Source organism: Falco rusticolus, chromosome 7 (assembly GCF_015220075.1).
Source record: "Falco rusticolus isolate bFalRus1 chromosome 7, bFalRus1.pri, whole genome shotgun sequence".
Lineage (NCBI taxonomy): Eukaryota > Metazoa > Chordata > Aves > Falconiformes > Falconidae > Falco > Falco rusticolus.
This window is the reverse complement of record NC_051193.1, coordinates 22,803,745-22,831,601: the sequence shown is the minus strand read 5'-3', so window position 1 is coordinate 22,831,601 and position 27,857 is coordinate 22,803,745. Positions and strand designations below refer to the sequence as shown.

The following is a 27,857-nucleotide window of genomic DNA, read 5'->3' as shown; positions in this document are numbered from 1 at the left end:
CATTTTTTCTTTTAAAAAAATAAAAGTACATGGCACAGATTTGAAACTGATGTAGTTTTGAATTCCTGAGCAACAATGAGGCAGACCCCTTCTGAACAATAGCAAAACCACAACTTATCCCCTCAGTCTTAATGGGTTTACTCCTTAGTATTAATTGCTTTAAGGAAAGCAGTCCTACTGATTTTCAGCTCTCATGTTACAGTTTCTTTGTAAATGTTTTTAGACTTTGGTCTGCCTCCATAGATGGATCTTCCGCTTCTACTCAAGGGATATGATAGTGCTGCTGCGGAGCAATTCACAAAGCAGAGCTGTAGCCTTGGTTAACTTAACTCGCAGCCCAAGAGGGATGTGGTCTAATGTTGTTCACTTTCATCAGCAGTGCTGAGCTAAACAGATTCTTTTTAAAGCTTTCCTATTAAACACAGAGTTCCAACGGGTTTCGAAGTGGTGTTGGTTTGGGGGTTTTCTTTGGTTGTGTTCTTTTTTTTTTCTTAAGACTACTGTGTAGACCATTTAAGTTATAGGAAAGATGGTTTATGGCTGGGTTGGGAAATATGCAAATCCAGTTACTACATGTCCTGTTTAAACTGTAGCCTTGTATCGTTTCTTGGCTTTGCATAGCCACTTTGCTTTGGTAGAACTAAAATTTGGTCATAATAGAAGGAAAATAATATAAACCAGTTTCTGTTAGGTAAATTCCTGTATACTTGAAATGATGTTTCTGGCTTTTTAAACTTTTTTTTCTGGATTTTTTGTTAGCTTTTTTTCTGAATTGCAGATGATAACGCTGTGGGAAAGTCTAGGTCCAAGTGCAGTGTCAGGGTAAGCTGCTCGGTGTTGCTGGGTTGATGTGTTAATGTTTCTTTGTAACTGAGCAGAAAGGCCACAGTGGAGTTGTGGGTTGGGAAGCACTTTTGCTTGGAGGGAGGGGTTGCTGGTGACAGTGGCCAGCAGATACTGTAGCACGGTATTCAGGAGTTAGCCCATACAAGAAAGGCCATCTTCCTAATGGCCTGGAGTCCTTGCAGATCTCTGGGAATAAACATTTAAGAAAATTCCACACTGAATCTTTCAGGCTGAATGCCAGCCTTCACCATTCCACTCTTTCTGAAGATATTCAACTGCAGTGGTTCATCTGTCTGAAAACCTTCCTGGGAAAATAACGTTTGTTGTATCTGCTAACAGATTATTTTTTTTTTAATTCTGTGTTAGGTTTTTGTTTATTTTTTTTTTATATGGAGTGCTTTAGTGCCCCCATGTGCACTAAATTTTAAAGCAGACATTCCCCCCTGCAAGCTGATACCAGTGGGAAACAGTGTCTTTTTCAGAATTGCTTGTTGTGCTCCAACATCCTCTTCTGAGCTTTTGAAAAGTCATTTTGCAGAGAATTTACTGAGCTGGCAGCTAAAATCTGAAGTGTGTGTAATGTGTACAGTTGTGTACTACCTCTGGCCACATATTCTGTCATTGAGGTAAGAGCCTGACAACCTTGTCAAGAAGCTATTTAGCTGTGTGGTAATATGCTAGAACCTCTGACAAATTTATTCATATTAGCATAGGCCTTGCAGTGACATTTCTTAAAAGCTATGGACTAGCATTACTCCTGCCCATTTTGAGCTAGCAGGTCAAGAGCACCTAGGTTCCTGTATCTAGTAAGGTAAATTTGCTCTGAGACTTGAGTCTGTAGCAGTTTTTACGAGAAAGGTGGATTTTCTTCAGCATAGGTTTGGTTAGGGACAAGTGAATTTTCCTTCTGATGGCTATCGTCAGCTGCTCCAGAGAGGGGTAGGGCATGTATCATCTTAATTTGGACTGACTTTGCATAAGTATTGAAGATAATAATTATTACATGCTTCCACTCCCTATATTTTTTGTTCATTTAGTCCTGCAATGAATGATGCCAAATTAATAAGCAAAACTATTCAGTAACAGTGTAAGGGTCCTTCAGATGGCAGCCTTTCTCATTACGCAGCTTTGGTTTATGCTCAGAGCATTCTGAATGGAACTCCTGTGAAAAAGCATTAAGTGATCATTAAGTCTTGTATTTTAACATATGCAGTCTCGTTTGCCGATCAAGAAGCGACAGGTGATCTCTTACTGCGCTGTTCACAAGAAGGTCTAGTTAGTTATATTGGATCTATGTGTGGAACCAGGACAAGATTGTTAATATTTCCATAACAGTGAAAGCTAATTATTAATCTTGGAAAATTAAAATTACGTAGTAGCATGACTGTAAAAGCTGACTGCAAAAAAAACCCCACTAAAATGTTAGCAACTCTATTATAGTAAACGTGTCACAGAGCAGTACTGTTATGTTTTATTGTTTTCCTCCATTCTCTAGCAATTCTATGCAATTTAGGGGAGGGGTGGGATCTGATCACCTTGGGAATGTGTGCGCACTGTCCAGTATCTCATTGGATTGTGACTAATTTTGACCCCAGCCTTAGAGGATGGCTCAGGGTGTTTTTTAAAACTTCAGAGTTTTCTCTACATTGCTGGCAGCTTGTGTTTGTTAAGAACCTGTTTGGTGCCTTAATCATTGCCCTTCCACCTGAACACACGTATGGTGTGTTTGACAGAGAAGTTATTGCTATAAATAACTGCATTTGCATCCTAGGTAGTAGTGGTGAAATAATAATGGGAGAAAAGTGAAGAGTGTCTTGGAGTTAAGCCACGTGTGTACTTAAAGTAATTGAAGTTGAAACATGCTTTTTAAAATCTATTTTCAAGTACTTAGTTGTGGCGTATATAGACACTTAGGCTGGAATTTTTTTCATCTTTATGCTGTCAGCTGCTTGTATCTCTTACTTATGCAGAATATAGACTTGTAAACAATTAAAGTAAGTTCCTATTATCTAATCATAAAATAAGACTTATACCCAAAATATATCATTAGATCCTATGTCAGGTCTTGTGTCGTTTATCCAATTGTACTTGTCACACTGTGCTTAGGAAAATAAATACTGTCTTTTAAATTCAGCTACCTACTTTTAGTCTGATAGAAAGCAATGAAGTGGTGCTGCTTCAGTGCCCTTAATAATTCTATGCAAAAGCTTTACAAAATTCAGCATCAGCTATAATTATTCATGGACCTAACAGCAGGTTTTGGAAAAGCTTTTCTAGAAGTTATTTTATTTGACTTCCTGTTCTGTGTGGGTTTTTTTCAAGCCTTAAAAGGTAGTGTTCAGATGGGCTTTAAATACCAAGTTGACCAAGAGCAGAACAGGTGGTTATGGAGTTGCATGGTGAGAGTTCAGCTACTACTCAGAGAATAGCTGTAGAGTTACCAGGTGACACTTAATAATTTTGGGTGCCTTAGGAAATTTGTCAGTCATCAACCAATTCGATCTATTTAATTGGAATGGAAGGTCTGAACAATGAAATGAGGCTTCAGTGTTCCCCCAACCAAAACTGTGATTCTTTCTGGAAGAAGATTAAATGTGTAGTGTAATTCAATCTTTGTCAAGTGTGCAAATTGATTGTTGGAATGGTTTTATTAATAACCTTAAGGATTATTTTCAAATTGTACATGATTGCATATCAGTTCACCAGACTACAGGAATTTTGCACTGCGTAACGATTAGCCTAGGGTTCACGTTGATCAGATGTTAAATCTCTTGTGAAGCTGAAAGACTGGGTTGGATCATCACATGGCCTTAAAGGTGTAACACGGTTTACTTTCTGCTTAAGGTTTGAGGATTAAGAAGAGAAGATGCGGCTGATGGAGTGAAAGCGCCCTTGTGGGCCTTCATCTTATGCAGACTGTAGAAAATGCTGAGATACTAAATATATCTACAACTTTAAAATATTAAACTGATTCATATGGCTTGATGTAGAATCTCCTTCTCTATTTGAACAAAGACTACAGTACTGGGCTACATTAATACTCAACAGACATAAGTGTGGAGTTAAACATTTCTGATTGCATGATGGTTGCGGGGGAGGCTGGGTAGGATAATCTCATTTTGCTCATGAAACGTACTGTTCTTCTCTAGAATTATTTGGCTGGAATTTAGAGGTTGCCTCTGAAATGTTCCTGCAGATAATTGGCAACGTTCTGCCTTAAGAAAGAAAAACTGCTAAGGAGTCTGTCATCAGCGATTCAGCTACAGCAGGTCTCCTGGGTGATCCCAAGTTTGATGTTAATCCAGAATATAAAACTGTAACATAGATGTGTTTTGACTGCATGCTGTTCTGTTTAATGCTTGGCAGTTATTCTAAAATTCTAAGCTACAATAGCTGATTCCAAATCTTAATTTTGTTTTGTTTTGTCCTTTTCCCACTGCCAAAACAAGAATAAAACAGAAGATGACACAAAAGACCATAGCGGTCTCCTAGATATTAATATCCTGTTAAAGCAAAATAGTTCTATTTGTGAAACACAGCACTGTTGATAGTAGGTGCTGTTTAGTAGGATATGCTTTAATTTATTTGAGCTTTTAATTGGTATTGGTTTTATCTGTGTTTTAGCTTAGTTTTAGTTTGCAGTGGTTGTCTTGAAAACCCCTTCATAAAAACAATGCAAAATGGAGAAGTCACTTTTCCTGTTGTCTTTTTCACAGAAATTCAATGTCCTCTTTAAGAAAAGGAAATAACGAAAACCGCAAGAGCATATTTTATACCACTGAAGAGTGGGAATTGCTGGATCCAACCCCAAAAGACTTGGAGGACTCGATGGCCCTGGAAGAAAAGAGGAAACACCTGGCAGAAGGAAGTAAAGGTAGGAGTGGGAGGAAGGAAGGGGAACATGTGCCCTACTTTCTTTACTGTAATGTAGTGTATGACATCTGTCTCCAGGGCGTAAGTGGAAGCTTATCTTTTCTTCAAAAACCACATTCAGAGCTCTGCGCATTCTTTTGAAAGACTTGACTCCAAACACGTTGCGAGGAATTCCCTGCCATTCAGATACCGTAGAATAAGCACAAAGCCTTGTTGTCCACTGTTTCAGGTTCCCTGAGCATGTTAATTATCTCCAGTCTTGTCACTTGAGTTGCAAAGTTACAGGATGAAGGGAAATGTGGAGGCTTCTGATTACTTAGCTAAGTGTCGCCCATTGGAGCAGAATTGCCTTTAAAGTATGTGTATATATATGTTATATTGGCTTGCTTCTGAAACTGCGGAAAAAAAGTTGGGATGCATATGCAGGGATAGGTCATCTGTGCATTGTAACTGGTTCTCACATTTGACCGGTGTCTGGCATAACGTTGTGAAGATTTTCACAGCTCCTTAAGAGCATTTCAGCTGCCATCCAAGTGATTCAGTGTGTTAGAAACAGTCCTGCTCTCTAAGAATACTCCCGTGGTTACATAAATGGAGGTGAAACCTTACTCTGAATGCCTCTTAAGAACAGTATGCTGTGATACCAGTGATGATTTGGTCTGATCACCTCTGAGCTGTTAATAATTTGAAGCAAAATTTACTTTGGTATAGTTAAGCGTGGTACCTTTTATTTTCTGTAATGAATTGTAAAGTTCTTTTTATGTCTTATTTCGCAAGTATTAATTTAAGAGCTAAATCTTACCTGGGAGGGGAGGAGACTGAGCTATTTACTTTTCCCACCAAAGGAAGCAACTTGGAAAACACGGCATGTTTACCGCTCTTATATTGGGCTGTTTAAATGCTGCTTAAAGTCTAATTTTAATGAGCATATTTTTAAAAGGAAATCTGAATGCTTTGGAATGTCTTTTTACTAAGTGAACTGAACTAGAAGAAATTGTTTTATGCAGGACTGACTAGTTCAGCTTTTCCATTCGATTTTGGCCGCATTCCACACAAAACAAGGCGCCCGTTAAAAGACATGATTGGATCAAGCAAAAACCGGAACAGCAGTGACTCTTCTCCAACTGAGTGGTATTCTGGTAATGGCAACAAACTCGTCTCTGAACTGCAACTGAAGTATCAAAGCCAGCAGGAAGAGTTGGAAAAGCTAAAGAAAGATCTTTTGAGCCAAAAGGTAATTAAGCCTTCAGGCAAAGTGCACAAAAGCAAATGGATCTGGCCAGTGGTTGTGAGTTTACCCTTTCTGGCCATCTAACTGCATTAAGAGCTGGTTGGTGGTTATAAAATAATGGTGCTAAATCAACCTTTGTTTACAAAAAGTCTTGAAGCAAGCAGGACCAAGCTTTACATCTGTTGAAGGTGAGGTCCCTGCACAAAACTTTTGTTTGCGCAGTTTATTAGCTCTCTTGCTCACTCTCTCACCAAGCAGGTTTTGTAAATGGTAGACCTAACTGTGAATCTGTGCACGTAGTACTGCCCTCATGGAGTGTTTGTGCCTTCTTCATAACAAGATTAAGTATCTTGGCTTTATCTAAAAGAATTTCTACTGAATTTAAGAAGAAATATTTTTTAGTTTTTATATGGAGTTGCTACTTTTGCTATTCGTGTTTTCTGTTGCGTGAGATAATCAAAGGGAAACCAGAGAAGGAATTTGAGCCCCATATTTACACCCATTTTAGGTGTTACCTCTCCTGGGACTACATTTGTGCTTCTGAGAGAAATCTCACTGATACAGTGCAACACTGTTCACAGCTGCTTCTGTTTTAATAAGAAGAGAAATGGCGTCTTAAGCAGCTGAAGATAATTTCACTGTTGATACTGGGCTAGATTTAGAACTGTCGTCGATGCCAGCAGCATACAAGTAGGATGTTTTCCTGACAGCCCGTGTGACCAGACAGATTTTTATACTTTAGTTACTTTTTAGGGAGTAGATAGGAAATTATAACCTGCTCCACAGCTGCTGCTTACAGGCAGGATCTTCTATTGTGCATGTCCCTGTTGTCTCAGATTGTCTTGATAACTTAATGGTTGTTGGCATGTATGTTACCAGTCTGGGTTTTGTTGATTTTGATAATTAAAATGGTTATTTGTCACTGAACTATGGCCATGAAATCATCCAGCTGTTCAGTAATTGTTAAAAGTTCAGCCCGGTGCCGTTAAGATAATACCTGAAAAATGTTTTAAGTGCAGCGAAGGAAGGAAGAAGAAAATCTAGTTTAGCAAAACCTTTTCCTCAAGATCCAAGGGTTTCTTCCCAGACCTCTCTGAAGACTATGGCTTATTCTGGGTGTAGCTTTATGACTTTCCAAGTCATTGTAAACTTCCAGATACATTATTGAACTAAAGTTCTCAGGAATTCCATAAAAACAATTCCTATTTCTGTCCTTGTACCCTTAATTAATGTCAGAGAGCTATTTAAAAAAAAAAATATTTTTTTTTTAAAAATCCCAGCTTTAACAAATGTTATGAACGCTACTAGGGTTGAACTTGCCTTCCCATGTTTCCACAGGGTTAAACCATTAACTAAAGATGGGAACTGGCAAAGGTAATAATTCGGATTAGTGAGACTTCTAAGTGAGCAGTCTGCTGCTCGTGCTTTCTTAGCATTTATTGTTGATCTGGATATCTTCCTGTGTATGCTTTTTTGGTTTTTTGTTTTGGGTTTTTTGGTGGTTGTCTTTTGAGCTTTTTTTGGGGGTATATGTTCTTTTTTTAGTGGGGTGGGATTTTTTTCTCTGTAGTTTAGCTTTCAGAGAGCTTTTGGTAGTAGCTAAAGCAAACTCTTCCAGTATTTCTTTTCTTTTAAATTTCACTTTGACTTATTTGCATGTAAAGCCTTTGCTTCTCCAAGGTCATAGTAGAATCTCGTTTCAGCAAGGAATCAAGTAGGGTTTTACTTACAGTGTAACTCCCTTAAAAATCAGCTGTTCTTAGGCATGTGTACCTCTGATTCCCCAAGCAAAACACATGCAGCTTTCATGGAAGCGAGTAAATGTTGTAGTTGTCCAGGATCTATGCAATCCTGTGAGCAAAAGTACTTGTCCTTTAGTGTGAGGGAATAGAAGATGAGAATGGTGGAATTGTTAGATGAATGTGTTTTCAAAATAAAGTTCTAGTTCAGAGCCTTCAATGCTGTCTTCTTTTGCAAAGACCACAGAAACTCCTTTTCTCCCTTGTGGCAAGCCAGTTAATTACTTGGCTGATTCTGTGGCAAGATTTTCTAAACAGCCCTTCAAAGACTTCCTTTTCAGCGAAGCAGCATGCACTTTTCTTTTTTCCTTTAATTTTCTCTGCATTTGTCAGGGAAGAGAGCAATTAGTTTTCTTTCCCTTTTCCACGCTGTAGTGTTCACCTGTTAATTTTTTGGGCTTAAGCCCTCTTTATATTTATCTTCTTACAAGTAAGCCTTTTTTAGCTTTCAAATAACTGCTGGGCCACAGCTGTCAACTACTCTGCCCAAACTTGTTGTAGCCTTTCTAGGCAGGATTCTTGGCTCAGGGAAAGACATGTAAGTCATCTGTATAGGCCAGTCACGTAAGGTGTTAACCTGCTAGAAATTGTGTCGTTTCTTTTTTTTTTTTTCCTTAAAACACCACCATGAAGTCTTCTGCAAGCTGATGATTCAGGCGCAAAACCCATTCCAAAGTTGTCTTTTGCTTGATGTTGTAAAAGTTATTATTCTAAGTTATAAAACTTTTTTTAAAATTCTCAGGAACTTGTGCGACTTCTGCAGCAAACGGTCCGATCTTCCCAATATGATAAATATTTTGCAAGCCGCCTTTGTGAAGGGGTTCCCAAAGACAAATTAGAGCTGTTGCACCAAAAAGATGACCAGATTTTGGGTCTCAACAACCAGCTTGAAAAGTTAAATCTGGAAAAAGACAGTCTGCAGCAGGAAGTAAAGAATCTGAAATGTAAAGTTGGAGAACTCAATGAGCGGCTGGGTATGCTGATGGAAACTATTCAAGCTAAAGATGAAGTGATCATGAAACTGTCTCGCCAACTCAGCGAATGTGAGGACAATACATCCTCTCAAAGCGGAGCAGTAAATTCTTCCATGGCCACCTGTACTAATAAGGAACTACAGGAACTGGACAGACTAAAAGTAAGAGCAGTGTCTCTTGTCTTGATGGATAGGGGAATCTCTACTCCCTATAAAAACTACTTTCTAGTCTGCTATACTGTTTGAGGAGGTCACTACAGCAGTTCTCCAAGATACTCATCAACTGAGGCTTTCTCTGCTTGGAATCTACACTTTCAACTTTGTTATGTGGTAATCTAAACAGAACTTTTATGCTTTGAGCTGGTCTGTACATCTGTAGTACAGTGTCCAGTACTTTCAGTAATTTAATCATTGGTGTGGAGGAGGAGTGATGTGAGGAGTAGTCAAAGGAACAGGAAAAAGAAAGGGTAAGAGGAAAATACAGGCATGGAGGAAAACAACTAGAAAGCTTATTTCTTGGGTTTAGATTTTTTTTTTTTAATATTGAAAGTGAGGAAAAAGCATGTGGAATAGCAAAGGGAAGCTCTGAGGAGAAAAAAAAAAAAGGAATATAAGCACCTCTCTTACTAGTGCTACTCCAGATGTTATCAATGTGCTTTTTTTCCCCTCTAAACTACTTCAGTCAATGTCTCAGAAGTTTGTAAGACTTTGAAGACTTAAGAAGTTTGTAAGTTAAAGAGTTAATGAAGTTACCCACTTATCTCTAAACATGCTTTCTTGCCTTTGGATAAATGTTGTATTCCAAATGGATTTAACGTTCCAAGGGATTTGGAATAAAAGGAAGTAACTTAAAATATGTATAAGCATTCATTAATTTTGTTTCCTATATGTGAGCCCGCAAAGCTTTAGAAAATAGAATTGAAGCTAGAAATGATGGTCTTGGCAGAAAGCAGGCTGAAGCCCGTAGGTGCTGTGGGGCGTGGGGGTACTGTGAGCGCTGGGAGGGCACTGGCATGCCCCTCTCCCGCAGCCTCAGCTTTCGGAGGCAACACTGCCAGCCTGGGGCCGCGGGTTAGGCGAGGCAGCTTGTCCCTGGGGGTTTATGGGTTTGTGTGGAGGCAGCCATCAAAGCTGTACATCACCTGAGGCCTGGCGTTTGCCCCCCTCCTTGCCTGGCATGTGAAGCGTTCTGGCTGCTGCACAGCACACGGTGGGTTCTGGGAGGTGTTTGTGTGGGAGCCCCATGGTGCTGGTGCTCTCCCCAGCACATCCTGGCTGTGCCTGCCTCCTGGCAGCAAGGGCAGCCCGCTGCTTCTGCTGGGGGTGCAGGGCGTCTGTGCTCGTGTTTGGCATGTGTGTTTGACTTGTGAAGGCTAAAAATAATATTTTTACTTGATCCTGGTATGTTTTATGCTAAGTCCTATTCGTAGTTGCTTGTTCTGTATTTGAAGGTATACTTTCTCTGGTAGGCATTTGCTGTCTGTAAGATTTTTTTATTAAAAATCCAGTTTGCTTTTTTTATCAACAGGACAATCTTCAGGGTTATAAGACCCAGAATAAATTTTTAAATAAGGAGATTTTGGAACTTTCTGCTCTACGAAGAAATGCAGAAGCAAGAGAGAGAGAATGGCAGGCAAAGGTCAGACTAACACAGCATGTTCTTATTTTGGCGATGTCTAAAGCAGTTCTCAAAAATTCAGTTGTATAGCTACGCAGGGAGCATAACTGTGGAATGGAAATGGAATAGCTGAAGTGTATTAAATGTAATAATTTAAAAAATATCTCCCCTAAATCTAGTCCTTAGACTAGGTAATCTTTTGGAATGGGTTCTTGAAAGAAGTAGTTGACTTTAAAATATCATTAACCATTGGAACTTTTTTCGTAGCTTATGAACACAGGCATGTATATTTCTGAAACATAGTTTCCTCAGAATCAAGGCTGTAATAATTTCGTTGAAGTATACAAAAGACAGGATGTGTAAAGATTTGATATGTCACTAAGTAGAGCTTTCTCCTGGACATGACAGACGATTGTGTTATGGTAACTTTGGAAGTGTGTTTCCATACAGATGAATTTGAGTGTAGAGAAGTTGCAGGTAAATAATGATTTCCCTTGCCTGGGGCTAGGAAAATGCACACATCCATAGCTAAGGCAAGATACCTGTTGCTATGGTTTGGTAAGGTTTGCTTTTATTTTCTTGGAAACGATGCACACAGCAGCCCAGGGCTAAATGCTGTGTTTTTGGCATGGGGGTGCATGTGTACAATTCCTACATGCTATTACCTGACTTGTGTCTTTAAAATGCCATTTAATTTCTTTCTGTTTAAACATGTGTAGACTAAAGCTGTTACTTTAAAAGCACAAAATGGTCGAGTTGTACTTTGTACAATGTAATGATAATGAAAGCTTGCTCAGATTTTCCACATGTAAAAATACGTGTGGTAGAAAATCTCTGGTCTGCTATTCTGCCTTAAAAGACTTTATGTAAAAAGCCACAAGTGTCTGCGGTGTCTTTCCCGAGTACATTGTATACAGAATTTTACAGTAGTGTAATATAATGCATATATAACTTTTGTTTTCCACACATAAGGGTTGCTTTATGTCTTATGGTGCTACAAAAATGGGGAAGTAAAGCTGATTGTTCTTGACTTACAGGTTTCTAAAGTGACGTAAGCTAATAGAATAATATCAAGCCAGATTTTAAAAGAAGTGTGGTACAAAGTAAGTTTCTGAGGACTTATAATATTATATATTGTTTTCTGCAGTATACTAGCTTGGAAGCCAAACTCTGTCAGATAGAAAGTAAATATTTGATCTTGCTTCAAGAAATGAAAACTCCTGTTTGTTCTGAGGAGCAGAGTCCTGCTCGTGACGTCATCACACAGTTACTGGAAGATGCCTTGAAAGCAGAAACGAATGAACAACCAGAACAAGCATTTTTCAAACCACACCTGGTCAGGTAATTTGGTCCTATTAAAATAAATGTATGTATATCTTGGTTAGTGGACCCAGTTCTAAAACTGGAAAACAAGACAGCAGGGATATAGTTGCAGGATTAGGGGTTTCTATTAATTTCCCTTAATGAATAACAGTATCATCATGAAATCCTTTTGGCTGTATAAATACTTTTATTGCTTTATTTGAGACACAGTATAGAACTTGGACTCAGATGTTCCCATATAGCTGCTGAAGGCGAGCTGCTGAGGAGATGGGTTCGTTTGAGCTTGACCATGTTCTTACACAGATAGCTGAGTCTGAGTAGTAGTGTCTATTGGAATATGGGGATGAAGTCTTTTGTATATGGGATTATAAAAATAACTATTAAATAAAGGATATACTTTAGAAAACAATTATTATTTAAACACGTTAAAACTTAAACTATGGTGAGTGTCTTGAGGGATATTTGAAGTAACTTTAGGATGGGAACTTAAGAGTTTCAGGGCTACTGAACACATTTTTAAAAGCCTTTTCTCTTCCTCCCCCCTCCTCCGTTTCAGTGAATATGATATATATGGCTTTCAGACAGTCCCAGAGGATGACGATGAGGAGAAACTAGTAGCAAAATCACGAGCTTTGGACCTGAGATCGCTTTCCCTCAGTGAAAATCGAGAGATCTCCACAGGAGTGAAATGGGAAAATTATCTCGCAAGCACAATGAATAGAGAGATGATGCGTAGTGTAGAACTGAAGAATCTTATTCGATCTGGAATTCCACATGAACATCGTTCCAAGATGTGGAAATGGTGTGTCAATGTCCATGTTAAAAAATTAAAGGAAAGCACTGTTCCTGGGTACTTCCAAACCTTGCTTCAGAATGCTCTGGAAAAACAAAATCCTGCATCTAAACAAATTGAGTTGGACCTCTTGAGAACTTTGCCAAACAACAAACATTATTCCTCCCCAACATCTGAAGGGATCCAGAAGCTACGAAATGTGCTGCTGGCATTTTCGTGGAGAAATCCTGATATAGGATATTGCCAAGGTCTCAACAGGTATGATTTTGCAAATCTTGAGTTACAACGGTGCAGTAAAACCATGCATAATGAGCCTTTCAAATCACATGTATAGCAACATGCTTTGGGCAGCAATTTGCCTTATAGGTTGTATGTTAAAATTGTTTTAAGAAATAACTATGACATTTTTTTCTAAACAATAAATAAACAGAAGACCTGGATCATGAAACCTGTAAAATCATATTGGCAAAAGAACTGGAACTGTAATTAACTCACATAAGAAATGGGCTACATAAATGTTGTTTTATATTGTCTTCTTGTCAATTGTAGGGGATCTTTTTGCTTTTGTGCACAAGAATTTGTTAGGTTTTTTGCTTTTTTTTTTTTTTTAAACAAGCAGAAACAAATGGTTGAAAGCTTTTTGTACTGTTAAGGCCACAAATTTGAGCATTTCCATTAGGATGTCTTCAATCAGAATTGCAGTAATAAATTTAAGGCTAATTCTCGTGTTACAATGCTAAGAAAAATTTGAAGTCATTGCCATTGGTGTTTGCTGAAATAGTTTTGGTACTTTTGAGATCTGTAGTAAGGGAAGGTGCTATTTGATAGCAGGTGTATTAGCTTAACACCCTCCCCTCATAGCTATAATATAATACCAGAGATGTCAATTTGAGCACTGATTTATGTACTAGAATAGGGTAAAAGACTTCGGACTAGAGCAGCTTTATTATTTGAAGCTGCACAGAAGTAGTAGTAGAATAGAGGCAGTGAGTAATGTAGTAGAGGTAGCGAGGTGGTGGTGGTAGCAGTAGTTGTAGTAGTGAATAATGCAGTAATAAGTATCCCTTTTTCTGAGCATTCATCAGTAGGGGTAGTGACGTTTTATAGATAAGTCATGCATTTTTAGTGTTAATATTGTCACTGGCATGTCACAAGGCATGTCTGAAGAGCACAGCTGTTGCAATCTTGGAGCAGCATGTCTCTGGTGTGTAGAAGGTATTAGAAACGCGTTTGCTAAACTTGAACTCTGTGCAGAATAACTTTTTCCTGGGTCATTTTTGGGTTTCTTGTAAATAATTCTGCATTTGGGTATACTTGCAGAAGCTAAAAGCAAATTGGGTATTTATTTCACGCTTCAGTCCTCTTAAGCTTTTAAAGTGTGATCACCTTGTTAAGCTGTGCAACATCGGAAGCAGTTCATATTGTTACAACTCTTCTTGCATACAGAAATAAAATGAGTTTACCTGAAGAAATATATTGGCAGTAACCTTTCATATTCAAGCAGCTGTTAGTAACATGAAGAAATTCTTAGAACATGCTTAGTCTGGAAAATTTTAGAGCTTTTTCTTTTCCTTAAAGACAGTGGTAGATAAAGACAGAAGTATTACTTTATATCCATTAAGATAAATGTAAGTCAACTTGCTAGAAAGGATTTTTCTAAACTTAAAATAATTTTGTGTGAAATGCAAGAACCATCTGTTCTTTTTTTTCTTCAATAAGGAAAGACAAAAGTCTGGGAATCAGAGCAGTATATTTAGGTTTTGGAAGCTTCTCGTTATTTTGGCTTAGTTCCAGAAAAAAACAGCATCTAGCAAAACACTTTACCTTCGCCTTTATCCGTTTACTTATTAAACTGAATAAAAACACTTGGTGTGACTGAGAAGGCATCTCCTTGCCCCATCTTAAACTTCATTAATGGTTTTGCTGTTTAGTGCTCTCCTGTTACACGTTTATTTCTGCTAAACAGAAACAAAGGCTTTATTGTGATTGTTCTTAATACATTTTGTGATACTATAATGATCTTTTTTTTTCTCTCCAAATAAACCCTATTTTTAGATTGGCAGCGATTGCGCTTCTGTACTTGGAACAGGAAGATGCTTTTTGGTGTCTAGTAACAATAGTGGAAGTTTTCATGCCTCATGATTATTACACTAAGACACTGCTAGGATCTCAGGTATGTGCTCTGCAAAAACAAAGCCTGGTCCTGTAAACTGCAGCCAGTCAAAAACTTGGTAAGTGTCTGGTCAGCCTTTTGGGGGAACGGGTTGTGACAGAGGTGAGTTCCAGGCACCAGGACCCTTGTTTAGACAACGACTGAGTATAATGCTGGAATACCTGCTTGGAGCTCCAGTCCTTAACGCCTCTTCTGATTATTGGCTTTACAATGTTGACTGAGCCGATTTATTGTTTCCTTCCTCAGAATTGCAGGGGTGGGGCAGTTATGGGCTCTGGAAGAGTGGGGGTGAGAATGCATTATGCAGTACTGTGAACAACATACTCTAGCACTCCTCTGCTTCCAGGTGATGCTCTGGTACGTGCTGCCTCCTTCCTCCAAGTCTTCCCTCAGCTTGTTCCGGTGCTCCTGCACCAGGGCAGCACTAGTGACCTGTAGCAGGAACACAACATCTGCGTGTGAGGAGCCCTGTGAGATTAAGGAGGGTGTGGATTAAGAAGCAAAAGGTTGTGTCAGCAAGGGTGGTGTGCCTTGGGGTGGCCAGGCATGCTTTGGGTGGATCTGGCTTTGAAGTGTTAACTAGACAGCCCTAGGTTTCCTGGTTAGCTCTTGACTTGCACTTACAGATTGGTAACAGCCCTACTTTGAATGAGATGTGTTGGAAAGGTAGGAGCGATAACATCATATTTCTCATCTCTTTAGGTTGACCAGCGAGTATTCAAGGATTTAATGAGTGAGAAGCTTCCACGACTCCATGCTCATTTTGAACAATACAAAGTTGACTATACTCTCATAACTTTCAACTGGTTTCTTGTGGTGTTTGTGGACAGTGTCGTTAGTGACATCCTTTTTAAAATCTGGGACTCCTTCCTATATGAGGGACCAAAGGTGAACTGAACAAGCTAAGTTTTTTCAGTTATTACCTGGTTAACAAAACACTGTGGTGTTACTGAGTGCAGGGTGGAGGAAGGTTGTTTCACAAGAAACCTGTCAGTTAAAATCACTGGTAGGAAAAGAGGGGAGAAAATGTGCATGAATAACCAGTCAAAACTTTTTCCATTTTATCTGTGTTTTGCAAGTTGAAAGCTTGAGTTACGTAGAAGAATTCTAAATGCTAAGTATTTCCCTTTCACCGCCCATTGCTTCAAGTTTGAAAAATAAAGCTTAGGCAGTGCTGTTTACTCCTACATGCAGCTGTCAATCAGTTTTAAGTAATTATATCAAAATGAGAGCTACTCTTATAAAGAAGAAAGCTTAAGTGAAGGAGGGAAAAGTTAGAAGAATTGAAGAGGTGTAAGAATCAGTTGTAACCAAGTGCCAATGTTTAACTTGTCTTCGCAGCAGCTACTTGTTTTATTTCTGCAGACATTTCAAGTACAACTGACAGTGACTGTTGGGATTCCTATCATTAAATTAAGGGGTGGGGGTGAAAGAATTTTCATGTGTTCTGTACTTGTCAAATTGCAGTGAAAGAAGATCGGTGCAGGAAAAAAATCATTGCATTCAAACACAGTAATAACTACAGCAGATGTTGTAGGCAATTGGAGAGAACAATAAGATGAGTAGACAAAATCTGTGTGTTAGTCAGATTTCTTGTTGGTCTCATTTGGTCTCATCTGAGCATTCGAACACACAGTGGTATCTTGGTTGTGTGTTGATTCAAATCAGTTTTAAGCATCGTGGTATGTTGTGAAGGCAGCCAGGTACAGACTGGCAAAGTTCAGAACTTACTGAAGCCTTTTCAGAATGAAGGGAAATAATGCTTCTTCCAGCTCGTGCCAAAGATCATTGACAAACTGGTATCGTAAATTCCTTCAGCATCAGTCCCCCGGTGTGCTGGGAAAATTCAAGGCATTGGAAAACAACCCGTTTAAAAAGCAGAACTTAATTTTAGCTCTGAAGCAACTTAATGAATACGTTCAACAGGCCCGGTAGTGTTTGTTTTACAACTGAATTAGGCACTCAAAACTTCAAAAAATTTGTATCCTATAAACCCAGCATTGTTTTCTGGATAGAACGGTAGAACACCTTGTCTTGGTTTCAGGCTGCAACAGAAGTTTTTGGCAGCTTTTGGAAATGGGGGACAGGGAAGGAAGATGGAGGGAGGTGTGATGAGAAAGTGCAAATGCAGCTTGTAGGAAGACTAACGCTTTTCCTTTGAGTTTATAATGGATAACTGTGAGAATCAGTGCATTCTGTTCTTACAAAGAACTAAACATTGTATGTATTTTTATCAGGTAATATTCCGATTTGCCTTGGCACTTTTTAAATATAAGGAGGAGGAAATCTTAAAACGGCAAGATTCAATGTCCATTTTCAAGTATCTTCGCTATTTCACGCGCACTATACTTGATGCCAGGTGGGTGACTCAAACTTGTGTGTCATTGAAAGAGTTGGGGGGCACAGAAATGGTCTGTTGTGGGTTTTTTCTTGTTTTGTTTTTATCTAGATCTTAATTTAGAAGCAACTAGAGATGAAATTGACTACTAAGATTTCTCATGAGTAGTTTCGTCTAGCTGCGACAAAGGCACAAGTGATGAATGTGTAACTGTAAATTTTTAGGTATGATAGACACTACCTTGCCATGTTGGTCTTGTTTAGCCATTGTATCGTGGTAGTAACACAATTTCAACCACAGGTGAAGTCTTCCCTTGCACTGCGGATGCAACTTAAGTTGTAAAATGTTTTACAATAATACTTGCACCAGGATGTGTTTTTATTTAAAAACATGAGCTATGACCCACTAAATTTACATCTCTTATGCATCATCAATACATAGGCTAATGCCGCATAACTCCAGCTGATTTTAAGATATACTTTGAACGAGCAAATAAATATAAATTAGATACTCTTCTGTTCTTCCAGCCTTGCATAGGAATTACAGTTTCTAAATTAGGGTCTAGTGTTTTTAGGTTCCTAGTTTTAAGACCATAGAGCAGCAGATTAATCTTAAAAAGAAAAGCTCTGTTGGGGTTGATTTAATGTCTGAACATGTTTTGCACAGATACTGAAACTCACTGATTTAGAATGTAGTAATTATATACTGGAATCTGAGGTCTTTGTTTTTACCGTAATAAAATCCCTGTGAAATTAGGTTTATACTTTGGCTCCTACTGCAAGAGCTATATATTATTTTTACTTCCTGTGTTTCAGTTTTGACTGGAGAGAAGTTAAAACTGAATAGTCTTACTCTGTGCTCGAAAAGGATTGCTGGGACTGATGCAGGGGGAATGTTCTGCAAGTGATTTAAATGGTAAAAGTCTTGATAACAGATGTTGCTTCCTCTGCTGAAACCTCTCCAAAAACTCCTGAGAGGGAGTTGCGTGGTGCTTTGTATTTTAGCATTCCCCGTTTTGATTTAAAAATGCTGGGCAGTTGTTGTACTCAGCTGTTTGTGACCAAAATAAATGCTGACTCTTGATTCCAAATCTGGAAGTGAGAAGTATGTGCACGCTCTTCCAAAACTCAAGTACATATTTTTAACAGAAAACAATTAATGAAACAAACTTGGGGATATTTTATAATTGATAAATAGGCTATTTTATAGCTTATAATCAAATGTGTAACATGTAATATCAGTAGTACCACAGCATTATTGCCAGAAACCAGAGACTGCAGAAGAAAAGGGGGGAGGGGGGGAAGAGGGGAGAAAAAAAAAATTCCTTTTGCTTGTATCTAATTTGAACAAAATTTTGATATTTAATCAGAGCTGCAGATTTGGCTTTCCCTTCTTTTTCCAATTATCTAACAAATGATGCCTTGGTTCTCCTGTCTAAACTTTCTGGTGCTGAAATTACCTATTTTAAAGATTTCTAATATTGCTGGAAGAGATCTCATTTTGGTGTTAACAAAATGAGCTAATTGAGTGTCTTTTGGCAGATGGCGAGTTCAGGTGAGGACAGAATTCAGTGCATCAGAGATATTTACAGCACAAATATGCTTTGTGCTGGTCTGTAAATATCTGTTCTCGTAGGATTTTAAAAGTTGGAGTTGAAACTAGTGATGTAGGGCCACCTAGGGGATATGAATTTGCCTGCTAGAGCTGCTAAGCATGAGTCAAGCTGCTTGGTTTGCTGTTCTACCATTTTGTACAAGTTTTACAGCATCAAAATTTAAACAGTACAAAAGCATGTAGAGTGATGCCTTTACTGATACAGATAAAAAAATCATCTTGTAGAGGAAAAATTCAGGATTATTTCCATAGAATTTGTGGACATCCTGAATGGGTCAGAAAATTATTTTGCACAGAATTTATAAGTTTAACCTCTCTAGTGGAGAAAATTCTTTCCAGACATGTGCGTAATTATACTCTAGGTTATAGTATGTCATAGTTAGATTTTTCTACAGGTGAAAGTTGTGTTCCAAAGCATGTTACGCACTGGCAGAGAAGCTGTTGGAATACATTCTCTTTATAAATAGCAGGAAAATGTTCTTATTCACCCAAAAATACAAACCTAGGGAGAGCTTACCCTTAAATAAACTGTCCAAATAAAATTTCTTAATATCTGTGTTCTGATTAAGATAATATCAGATCTATTAATCTGATAATTAAACTAGAACAAGTTAAATTCCAGTTCCCCTTTTACTCTTAGTAAATAAAGAGGTTTGGGGGTTTTTTGGTATAGATCAACAGTAATGATGTAGTTAACTCTCTTTGGCCTGATCAGGCAGATCAGTTACTGGTTTTACTGTGACTGAATAATAGCATGAGGCAGCGTGACTCTGGCAGGGTGATAGATACTCTTGTCATGTTTTGCTATGCGAGCTGACAAGCTTGAGTTGACACTAGCTCCAAGGTGTCTGTGCTCCAGCCAGCAGAATCCCAGAGCTTTCTCATTGTATGGTCAAGTTTGGCTTGTACGTGTGTTGTATTGTCCTTGTCTGTGTCTGTATTATCCCAGGCTTTATCTGGTCTCTTACATGACTTCTTGGATAACTTGAGAGCTGACTGTCCTGGGACTGAGTGAGGTTCAGTGATTCCATGGAGGAAGTTACCCCGTCTGTGCTGGGTTAGCTGCGTGTACCAAGCGTTCAGTCTAGCCCATGGAGCTCTGGTTAGCAAGCTTACGGCTTCGTTCAGTGTTGTCAGGGCTGTAATCACTATAGTGTTAGATAGAGTTTGTAGGTGGCTTTGTGAACTGTTTTTGATTAAAAAAACCAACAAAAAACCCCTCTGTGTTTGGTAACACTTTATCACTTGAAATAACTTGAAAACCGAGTGCTTTACAGAACTCCCTTGCAGTACCGATAACATCTGAGACCAGTCAGGTATGTGAAAGAGACCAGGGGTATCAGCCACATACTACATACTGATATGGATGAAGTACAAAACTGATTTTAAAAAAATACAAAATATGAATGATTGTCTTTTAACGTTGTGCAATCTTACAGGAAACTGATTGGTATTGCTTTTGGAGACCTGAATCCTTTCCCGTTACGTCAGATCAGGAACCGGAGGACCTATCACCTGGAGAAAGTACATCTTGAACTAACTGAACTAGAAGCCATTCGTGAGGATTTCCTGCGTGAGCGAGAGACATGTGTAGAAAAAAGAGACCTTATTAGTGATGATGAGGAGGATAGTTGAAACTACTCAACATAAACTTTTCTTTGGGATCATGACCAAAGTGAGTTAACCTCCAAAACACTTTATTAATCCTGTCAAACAGAATGTAAATTGGTTGCTTTTGGAAATATGCAGGACAGATTTCCAAACCCCAGCACTTTCAAAAATACTGCTTTGTATGGAGGCCAAACATTTCTGTTTACATTTATGTTCATGGAATTGTATGTAGGGCACTTAATATCTGTCTCAGTTTAGTCAATCAGCTGAATTGCCAGTTGTTTTCCCACAGTGCACTGTTAGTGCCTTTATGTGAAACAGTAGTAAGGGAAGTCCACACTCTGTTTACTACATTCATCGCCATTCTACATTTTTTTGATGTAATTGTGGGTTTTTTTGTAGTGCAGGTTCAGTGTGGGAGGACATAGTTTTTTTGGTTTCAGGTTTGTTTGACAAATGGCTTTCATCATGTTGTCCTTGAATAAACTAGCCATTCTTGAGGTCATAAACTAGAAAAGTATGGAATGAAGCACAGGAAGAACTTTTACATTCCTTTGTCTTGTCCTGAAGTGACGTGAAGTGGATCATCAAAGAGAACACTTGAACTTATGTACCTAAAGTAAAGGTAAAATAAGTACCTATTTGTCCCTGAATGTTCAGTGTGTACTGAAACAGTGAGATCAAACATCATTTATGCTTTTCTGGGCAGCTGTATCGATAAAGTTTCTTATTAATGCAAAGGAGTTTATAGATCGAGTTCTGTTTAGTCAATTTTATTTCTGTTGACTTTTTTGATTGCAGTGTCTTAAGAAAGCCACAACCAAAACCCAGCTGTTATGGAAGAAGAATGGAGCTTGTCACAAGAGTACCATGTTTCAGTAGCTGACTGGTTGTGTATCTGTTAAAGATTTAGTGCTTGTTTTTGTTTGGGTTTTTTTTTTGTGTTTTGTTTTATTTCAAAGCTTCTTCCTATTTAGGACTTAAAATAAGATAGTCTTGATCTTTAAGAAGAAACATAGCATTCTTTTTGCATGAATGTGTAACTATTGTACGATAGCAGTAGCAATAGGATTCCTAAAACAAATATTTATTAATCAGAGGAGCCTAAAGGTCACAGCATGCACACAGAAATTCAGGATCCTTTTGCAGCAGTAAAATGCAATATTCTCTTAATGCGCTCAGCTTTGCTGTGAGCATTGCATGCACATCCTACGAGACAGCTGTAAGGAAGCGCTGGGTGTTCAGCTGTAGCGTTCCTGGCTAGGGAGGTGTGACTGGAGGCCACTCGCTGTCATTTGATGACTAGCAAGACTCTAAACGGTTATAAGGACGAGGAAGGTTTCTCTCTTGTTGGTTATTATCTGGACTGTTGCAGTGTTCTTTCCTGAACTGTTAAATCTTCAGGTTGTTGGGTTGACTTAAATGTTGTGTCTGGATGCGTCATGCTAAAACTAGCGTTCAAATAAGGCAGCAAATGGCTCAGCTCTGGGGAAGTGGTTAGTTGTTAAAAACCAAAACTGGTGGTCGGGAGCAGTCAAGTGCATCAGGCTTCTACTTTGTGTGTTTTCTTATGGTTTTCTGAGAACAAGTTGAACTACTTTATCAGATATACTCATGTAATTGTTTTCTAAAACAAGTGTGTACAGGGAGAAGTCCTGCTTCTGTTTCGCAGCACTTTTTTTTTCTTTTTTTTTTTTTTTTTTCCCCAGAGAACGTATTTGTAGCCTTCTCTAAATAAGCATATTATCAGTCAGTTTATCTGGAAGGGAAACATTTAATCAGTGGTGAACATTGTAACTTACAGGACTACTTCTGATATAAAATGTATGCTTCTTCTTATATGACACATAATTTTTATTTAGTCAACAAATACTTGCCAATGAGGGACACATGGTATGATCATCCTGATTTGTATCTTGTCTTCTAAAATGTCCCCTACCTTGTCTATTGTCAGTAGTTTGGGGGTTTTTATTCCCTAGTTACTCTTGATTGTGTACTTGAGTTTATTAGGCAGGTTTTTTCATATTATTGCATGTACTGTATTCTTTTCTTACTTACAATCAGTGTTTGAATATAAAAATAGGACCAGGTTTTCTAGTTACACTGTCTTGGTTTTGAAAGAGCTGGTCTCTAAATCAGTCTGTAATGTCTACTTTTTTTTGTTTTAATCTTGTTTTCAAGTCTTAAAAGAAATCTTTCCAAGCTGAAGATCTTCCTTCCAGTGGCAACAGTAGAGATGTTAAGAATTTAGAAGTATGTACCCACCCTATTCCTACAGGTCTATTATTCCTGGGTTTCAAGTCTTTGCTATGAACTAGTCCTGTGACTTCAGGAGATGTTTCTAGACCTGAAGTCTTCAGGTTGCGAGTTTAAAACTAACTTTAGGGCAACTGTTCAGGAAGTTCTCTAGCTGACAAAACATGACCTGCAGTGTTACAGGACCATTTGTTTTTTTACAGTTGTGCTGATGGTTAAATTTGTGTGTGTGTTGCTGTGTTTCATTATATAAGTTGTAACCCAATTGTACAGTAAAACTAAGTAGCTCAGTTTCCTAAGCCACTCTGTGAATCTTAATACGTGAATGTTGGGAAGCTTATGGAAATCACATTGGCTCTGGGTATTTTGTTAGCTTGCAAATGTGAAGTGAGTTGATGCTGTTACACTCAAGTTGCCAGTGAGCTGCTGGCTTCATTTTGTTAAGCATCATTACTGATGCCTTAGTTAAAAGATGAAAAAATTGCAAAGGCATCTAACCTCTGGCCGCTAGAAGTCTGCACAGAACAAAAATGAGACGCACGTAGCAGGAAGCAATGTCAAGGGGAACTTGCCTTGCTGTTGCAAATGTTTTTGGGTGGTTATTAGTCTTCTAGTGGTGCTTATTCTGGTAACTTTGAGGAGTAGTAACTAGTTAGGGACATGCAAGATACACAGGCAGTATTTAAACCCAATGAAATGAGCAAAACCACAGTGTGACTCAGTGGCCTGGGAAAGCTGAACTGCATGGATACCAAGTGTTTGTATTCAGGGGTAAACTTCTGAACAGTGCATGAGGGTTTCACATTCATGCCAGCCACTTAGCAGACCTGCTAATGCAAATACAGACTGCTAAGGCTATGTTCTGCCTTCGAGGTCATGCATGTATGTGCAAAGAGTTCCTTACACATGGTTCTCAGTATATGTGATGTAAACCAAACCACTAAGTTGCATCTTGCAGAATATTCCTTCATCTTTATACATGTATGCATGGCTTTCCAGTGAAACTTCTGTTTACTTGTTTAAAACTTTCTTTTAAATAGGCAAAAATTGGTGCACTACATCTCTAGCTATGAAAACTGCACAGTATTTCAGCTTTACCTGTACATGTGTACAGGTGGTGTTATCCAGTGTTATCAGTTTGTTCAGTGTCTTTTTTTTTTAAAAAAAATCAGCTATGTAATCAATGAAAAGGATTTTTTGTTGCTCTTTAGGTGTGTTCTGTGAGAGATTCTCCCTTTCCCCTCAGTCTTTGTAAACATGGTAAGATATTTCAGCAGAAAGGGAAAGATTTTTTTTTTTTCTTCCTTAAGACATCAGGAATGAGTGAATGGTCTTACATTTGACAGAGTTGTATATTCAGTCATGCTTAACTGAGAAATGGAAAATTAATCCATCTCATGAAATTGTGTAGCTGTTTAAGTGAATGTTCCCTTAAGTGCCATGTTAGAAATCAGCAATATGCGGTACAAGAAAATTGAATCACAAAACATAAGTGATGTTATTTTCATAAAGATTGATGTAAATAAAAAATTTATTACTTTAAAGCTTGCTCTGGTTCTTTTTGTGTGTGTGTTCATAACATACAAATAACTGCAGGTGCCATCAGAAGAAAACAGTATTAAAGCTGGTGTCTTTGTCTGGTAAGCTGATTTGAGTGTATAGAGGAACATACATTCAAATTTGGCGTTGAAGCATGAAGACGTGAAGTATTAGAAGTGTTGCATGCAGCTGATGCTGACTGGTGACTTGTGGTTGGTGTCCTTGGCTTCTTGGGAGGGGAGGGGAGGTGAAGTTGACAGGGAGCAGACTTCCTAAGAAACACATGTATTCGTATGACGCCAAAAGCCTCTTTAGTAGTCCTGGCCACTGATGTTCTCCTAAAGCCTTTGGTAGCCAAGTGTGTAATTTCAGCTCTTTGAAAACTTAACAATATAGTGAATTTGGAAATCTAGCCTCAATGTCTGTCTTTCAGATATGATTTTTGCATTTTGGAGCTACCTTGATTCACTTGAAGAGGCTGTCGGGTACCTCAGGTGCTTCAGATAACTTAATGGCTAAATGTTTGTGAGGGAAGAAAAACAAGAGTTGAGACATCTCTTTAATTGCGTGTCCAAGCAGGTCATTCACAGTAGAGGTAAATAGTGCACAGTCTTTGTCCTCTGTATCTGCTACAGGATGGGAAGCTGTTAAAAGTAGATGTTGGCACAGAGAGGGACTGCAGAACAGGATAGAGAGCAGCAGCTGAGGCAGAACATGACTATGGTCTAAGGACCTCCTGTCCCATATACCAAAAACTTAAGCCAAAGGAATAAAAAGAAAATTCTGGGAAGAGCGTGTGTAGGGAGCAATGGTCTCGCTTGCGGACACTTGGCATGTTTAGCGTGAGGAGGCTGTGTTGCCCTGGCAGCTGCTGGGGCCTGTTAAAGAACAGCTGAGGCTCCTGTTTCTTCCTTGGGACTGAGCTGGAGACATCTGCTCTCCGTGGAATTGCAACAGGGATGCAAGTGTGGCTGATGCGTATAGCTGATGTATGTTGTTAAATACCTTACTCCTAGGAAATGCACTAACTTAGAAAGGACAAATGCAGCTCACCTGCTCTGAACTGAGACCAAAACCTGCAGTGTCACATTCTGTTCTGGGTGTCTCAAAGGTGCAGAGAACACGCTGAAGTCTCCTGGCATTACAGTATATCAGGTGTTCGTTCTGTGGGAGTCTTAGAAGTGCTAAACATAGCTTCATTATCTGCTGCTCCTTGACCTCGCTGGAAGCAGAACCCATGTAGTGCTGAAGATTTAAGAATTCCCACACATGGAGTACATTCACTTAGATAACACAAAGGAAGGGAGTGCTCTGCCTTGGAAGTTTGCCCCCTGGAAAAGAAGGTAAAAGGTTCAATCACAAGGAAGTTAGAGCGGTATGTTCATCATGATGTGCTGCAGAAGCCATGCTTCTCTACAGTGACATCCATTACAATGCTAGCTTTGCAGCGGGTTAGACTAGAAAGCAAAACCGAGGACTGGACGTGATATTAAAACCACAAATAGTTATTGAATAAGAAAATTATCTGTCCTCTACCCTAAACTAGCCTGGGGTGCTGTAAAGAGAAGTAATTAAAACATTCAGCACTAGAATATACCTGGTAAATAAGGTGTCTTTGGCCTTAATTAGGATTTTACTGGCCTTAAGTGACTGCATCTTGCCTGTGTGTTTCAAATGAATGTACCTTTGGTGTGTACAGAACAGCTGGATGTCTGCGGTGAGCTGCCTCAAAGGCTTCAGGCTTGAGCTGATGAACTGACTCAGTGATGTCTTCAGGAGCAGTGACTGGTGATTAAACTGTGAAATAAGCTGTTTACCTGTTTTTCTCAAGTATTTACACCTTACATACACCCACGACCCCTCGAACATAAGGTACGGGCTTTTTTATCACTTCCTAAAGGAGACTGGGGGGTGCGTGGCTGGAAGTTGCTGTGCCGTTTGCTTGTGCTGCCTGCTTCAAACACTACTCAGCTTTGAGTTTTCCTTCCTGTTCATGTCCTGTTTGCACTTAAAGGCTTTTGCCCTGATTGCCAAAGGTGTTACAAAGAAGTCCGAGTTAGTGCTTTAAGGGTGAACAATGAAAGAACCATGTAAGAGCAACATCTTACTTGTGCATAACCTGTGCTTTGGCTTGCAAACCCTATGGATGTAGCGTCAGGGATGAGATTCAGTCTCTTTGCTCTTGGAGACCTTGCAGGGCCGGCCAGCAGATATTAAATCAGACTGGGGCTGTTCAGGATCTGGGGGGAGCTTGTGCTGATTCGAAAAGCAGTTGTGGTCTCTCAGGGGCAAGCTGTGCTGCTTTGTCCCGTTGCTTCCAGCTGGGAGTGAACCGAAGAGGTGGCCTGCGTGTGCCTTTTCCTCGAGAATTTTGTAGGAGGATTGCTGTGACTTTCACATGATCATACCACGTTGCAGAATGAAAGGTGAGGAATGAAATATCTTCATTTCCTTGGCAAAGGGTTCTGAATTCTTCTGCTGCCCTTTGAAACCTTTACTGTTGCTCCTGCTTCCTGCCCTCTGCCCTGTGCAGTATCAGCTGCAGCCACTGTCCTCCTGGAGCTGGGTGGACCCCTGGGCTGGAGCCCCACTCCTGGGGCAGGCGAGTGGGGTGCAGGTCAGTTGTCCTGGCTTGGAGCAAGTCTGAAACAGAGTTTAATGGCAGTAAGAGAAAGCGCTGCCTTTAGGCACTTGCCGAGTATAAAATTACTTTAAAATTCATCTATCTTTGCAACTTGTTGCAATGGAAACGACTTGTAAAATAACCATATATAAATAGGCGTAGCTTTGTGTTATCTTAACTGCGTGGAGGATGGGAAGTGAAGGCAGCCTGGCCTTCATATTTGATTTTGAAGGTGTGAACAATGCCACATCATTCCTCATTAACAAATGTTGGATATTAACTCACCCAGAACAATTTAAGGAGACCAAACGGTACTTACTTCAATTACTGTCTGCCAAATAAAGAGGGAGAAATAAAGAGGGAGAAAATCTAGTTTTACAGGTTTGGGGAACCTTTTTAAGACAGAAGAATAAACAGATGAAGGATGTCAGTGGTGGGGGCCAGCGCCTGGTCTGGGGCAGCTTGGGGAGCTGTCACGGTGGTGGTTGGGGATGCCCAGGAGGACCGGCCGCCCGTGCCTTCCTTCTGTGAGGGGGGGGCTTCTCCGGGTAACACTGAGTCTGGGACCACACAACATCGGCCTGTGTTGAACACAGAACAAGGCTCGTGCAAATGAAGCGCCTCTGATGAACCTCCCTCTCAGCCCTATTTCCTCGCCGTCGCCTTCGGGTGTCCCGAATCTCCCGGAGCCGCGGAACCAGGGTCCCTCCTCCGAGGGCTCCCGACACCCGGGAGAGCCGCGGGGGGCTGAGGGCGCCGGGGGCCGAGTCTGTGCCCCCGGCCGGGTGCGGCGATGCCAGCTGCCGGCTGTGCCCCCTCCCGCGGCCCCGGCGCGGCGGTGCGGTCCGTGTGCCCGGCTGAGCCCGCCCCGGTGCGGGGCGCCCCGGCTGGCGGCGGCGGGGTGAGCGGGCCAGGGCGCGGCCGCTGCGGAGGAGGCCGCCGGTGCCCGAGGCGAAGGCGGAGCTGCTGCCGGTGCCTGGGGCGGTGCTGGAGGGAGGAGCCACCGGGGCGATGGGGGTCGGGGGTCCCTCCGGGCACGGGGCAGCGCGGCCCGGGCTGTGCCCCGCGGGTGGCGGCCGCCCCTGCGGGCCCGGAGCGCGGTGGACGCCGCGGGGACACCCGCACCACGCGGGGGCTTTGTTTCACCTTCTCCCTGCGGGCGGGGGGCGCCGGGCCCTGCCCCCCCCCCGGCCCCCCTCCCCCCCCGGCCGACCCCCCGCCGCCGCGGGCCCGCCGCTCCTCAGGGG

At 40.2% G+C, this 27,857-nt stretch overlaps 1 protein-coding gene across 2 annotated transcripts in view; it reads left to right on the top strand.

The window, feature by feature from the left end:
* TBC1D2B (TBC1 domain family member 2B) overlaps positions 1 to 23,992 on the top strand; it is a 37,025-nt gene extending 13,033 nt beyond the window's left edge. Inside the window, exons 4-13 of one of the 2 annotated variants that reach the window (XM_037394399.1) lie at positions 4,563 to 4,720; positions 5,727 to 5,953; positions 8,492 to 8,884; positions 10,251 to 10,361; positions 11,488 to 11,681; positions 12,220 to 12,714; positions 14,512 to 14,629; positions 15,332 to 15,517; positions 16,867 to 16,988; positions 20,021 to 23,992. In XM_037394399.1, the coding sequence (XP_037250296.1) occupies positions 4,563 to 4,720; positions 5,727 to 5,953; positions 8,492 to 8,884; positions 10,251 to 10,361; positions 11,488 to 11,681; positions 12,220 to 12,714; positions 14,512 to 14,629; positions 15,332 to 15,517; positions 16,867 to 16,988; positions 20,021 to 20,216 (2,200 nt within the window). In that variant the 3' untranslated portion in view covers positions 20,217 to 23,992. The remainder of the gene's footprint in view (positions 1 to 4,562; positions 4,721 to 5,726; positions 5,954 to 8,491; positions 8,885 to 10,250; positions 10,362 to 11,487; positions 11,682 to 12,219; positions 12,715 to 14,511; positions 14,630 to 15,331; positions 15,518 to 16,866; positions 16,989 to 20,020) is intronic. The other variant, XM_037394400.1, reaches the window with a different exon arrangement.
* The last annotated feature ends 3,865 nt before the right edge of the window (positions 23,993 to 27,857 follow it).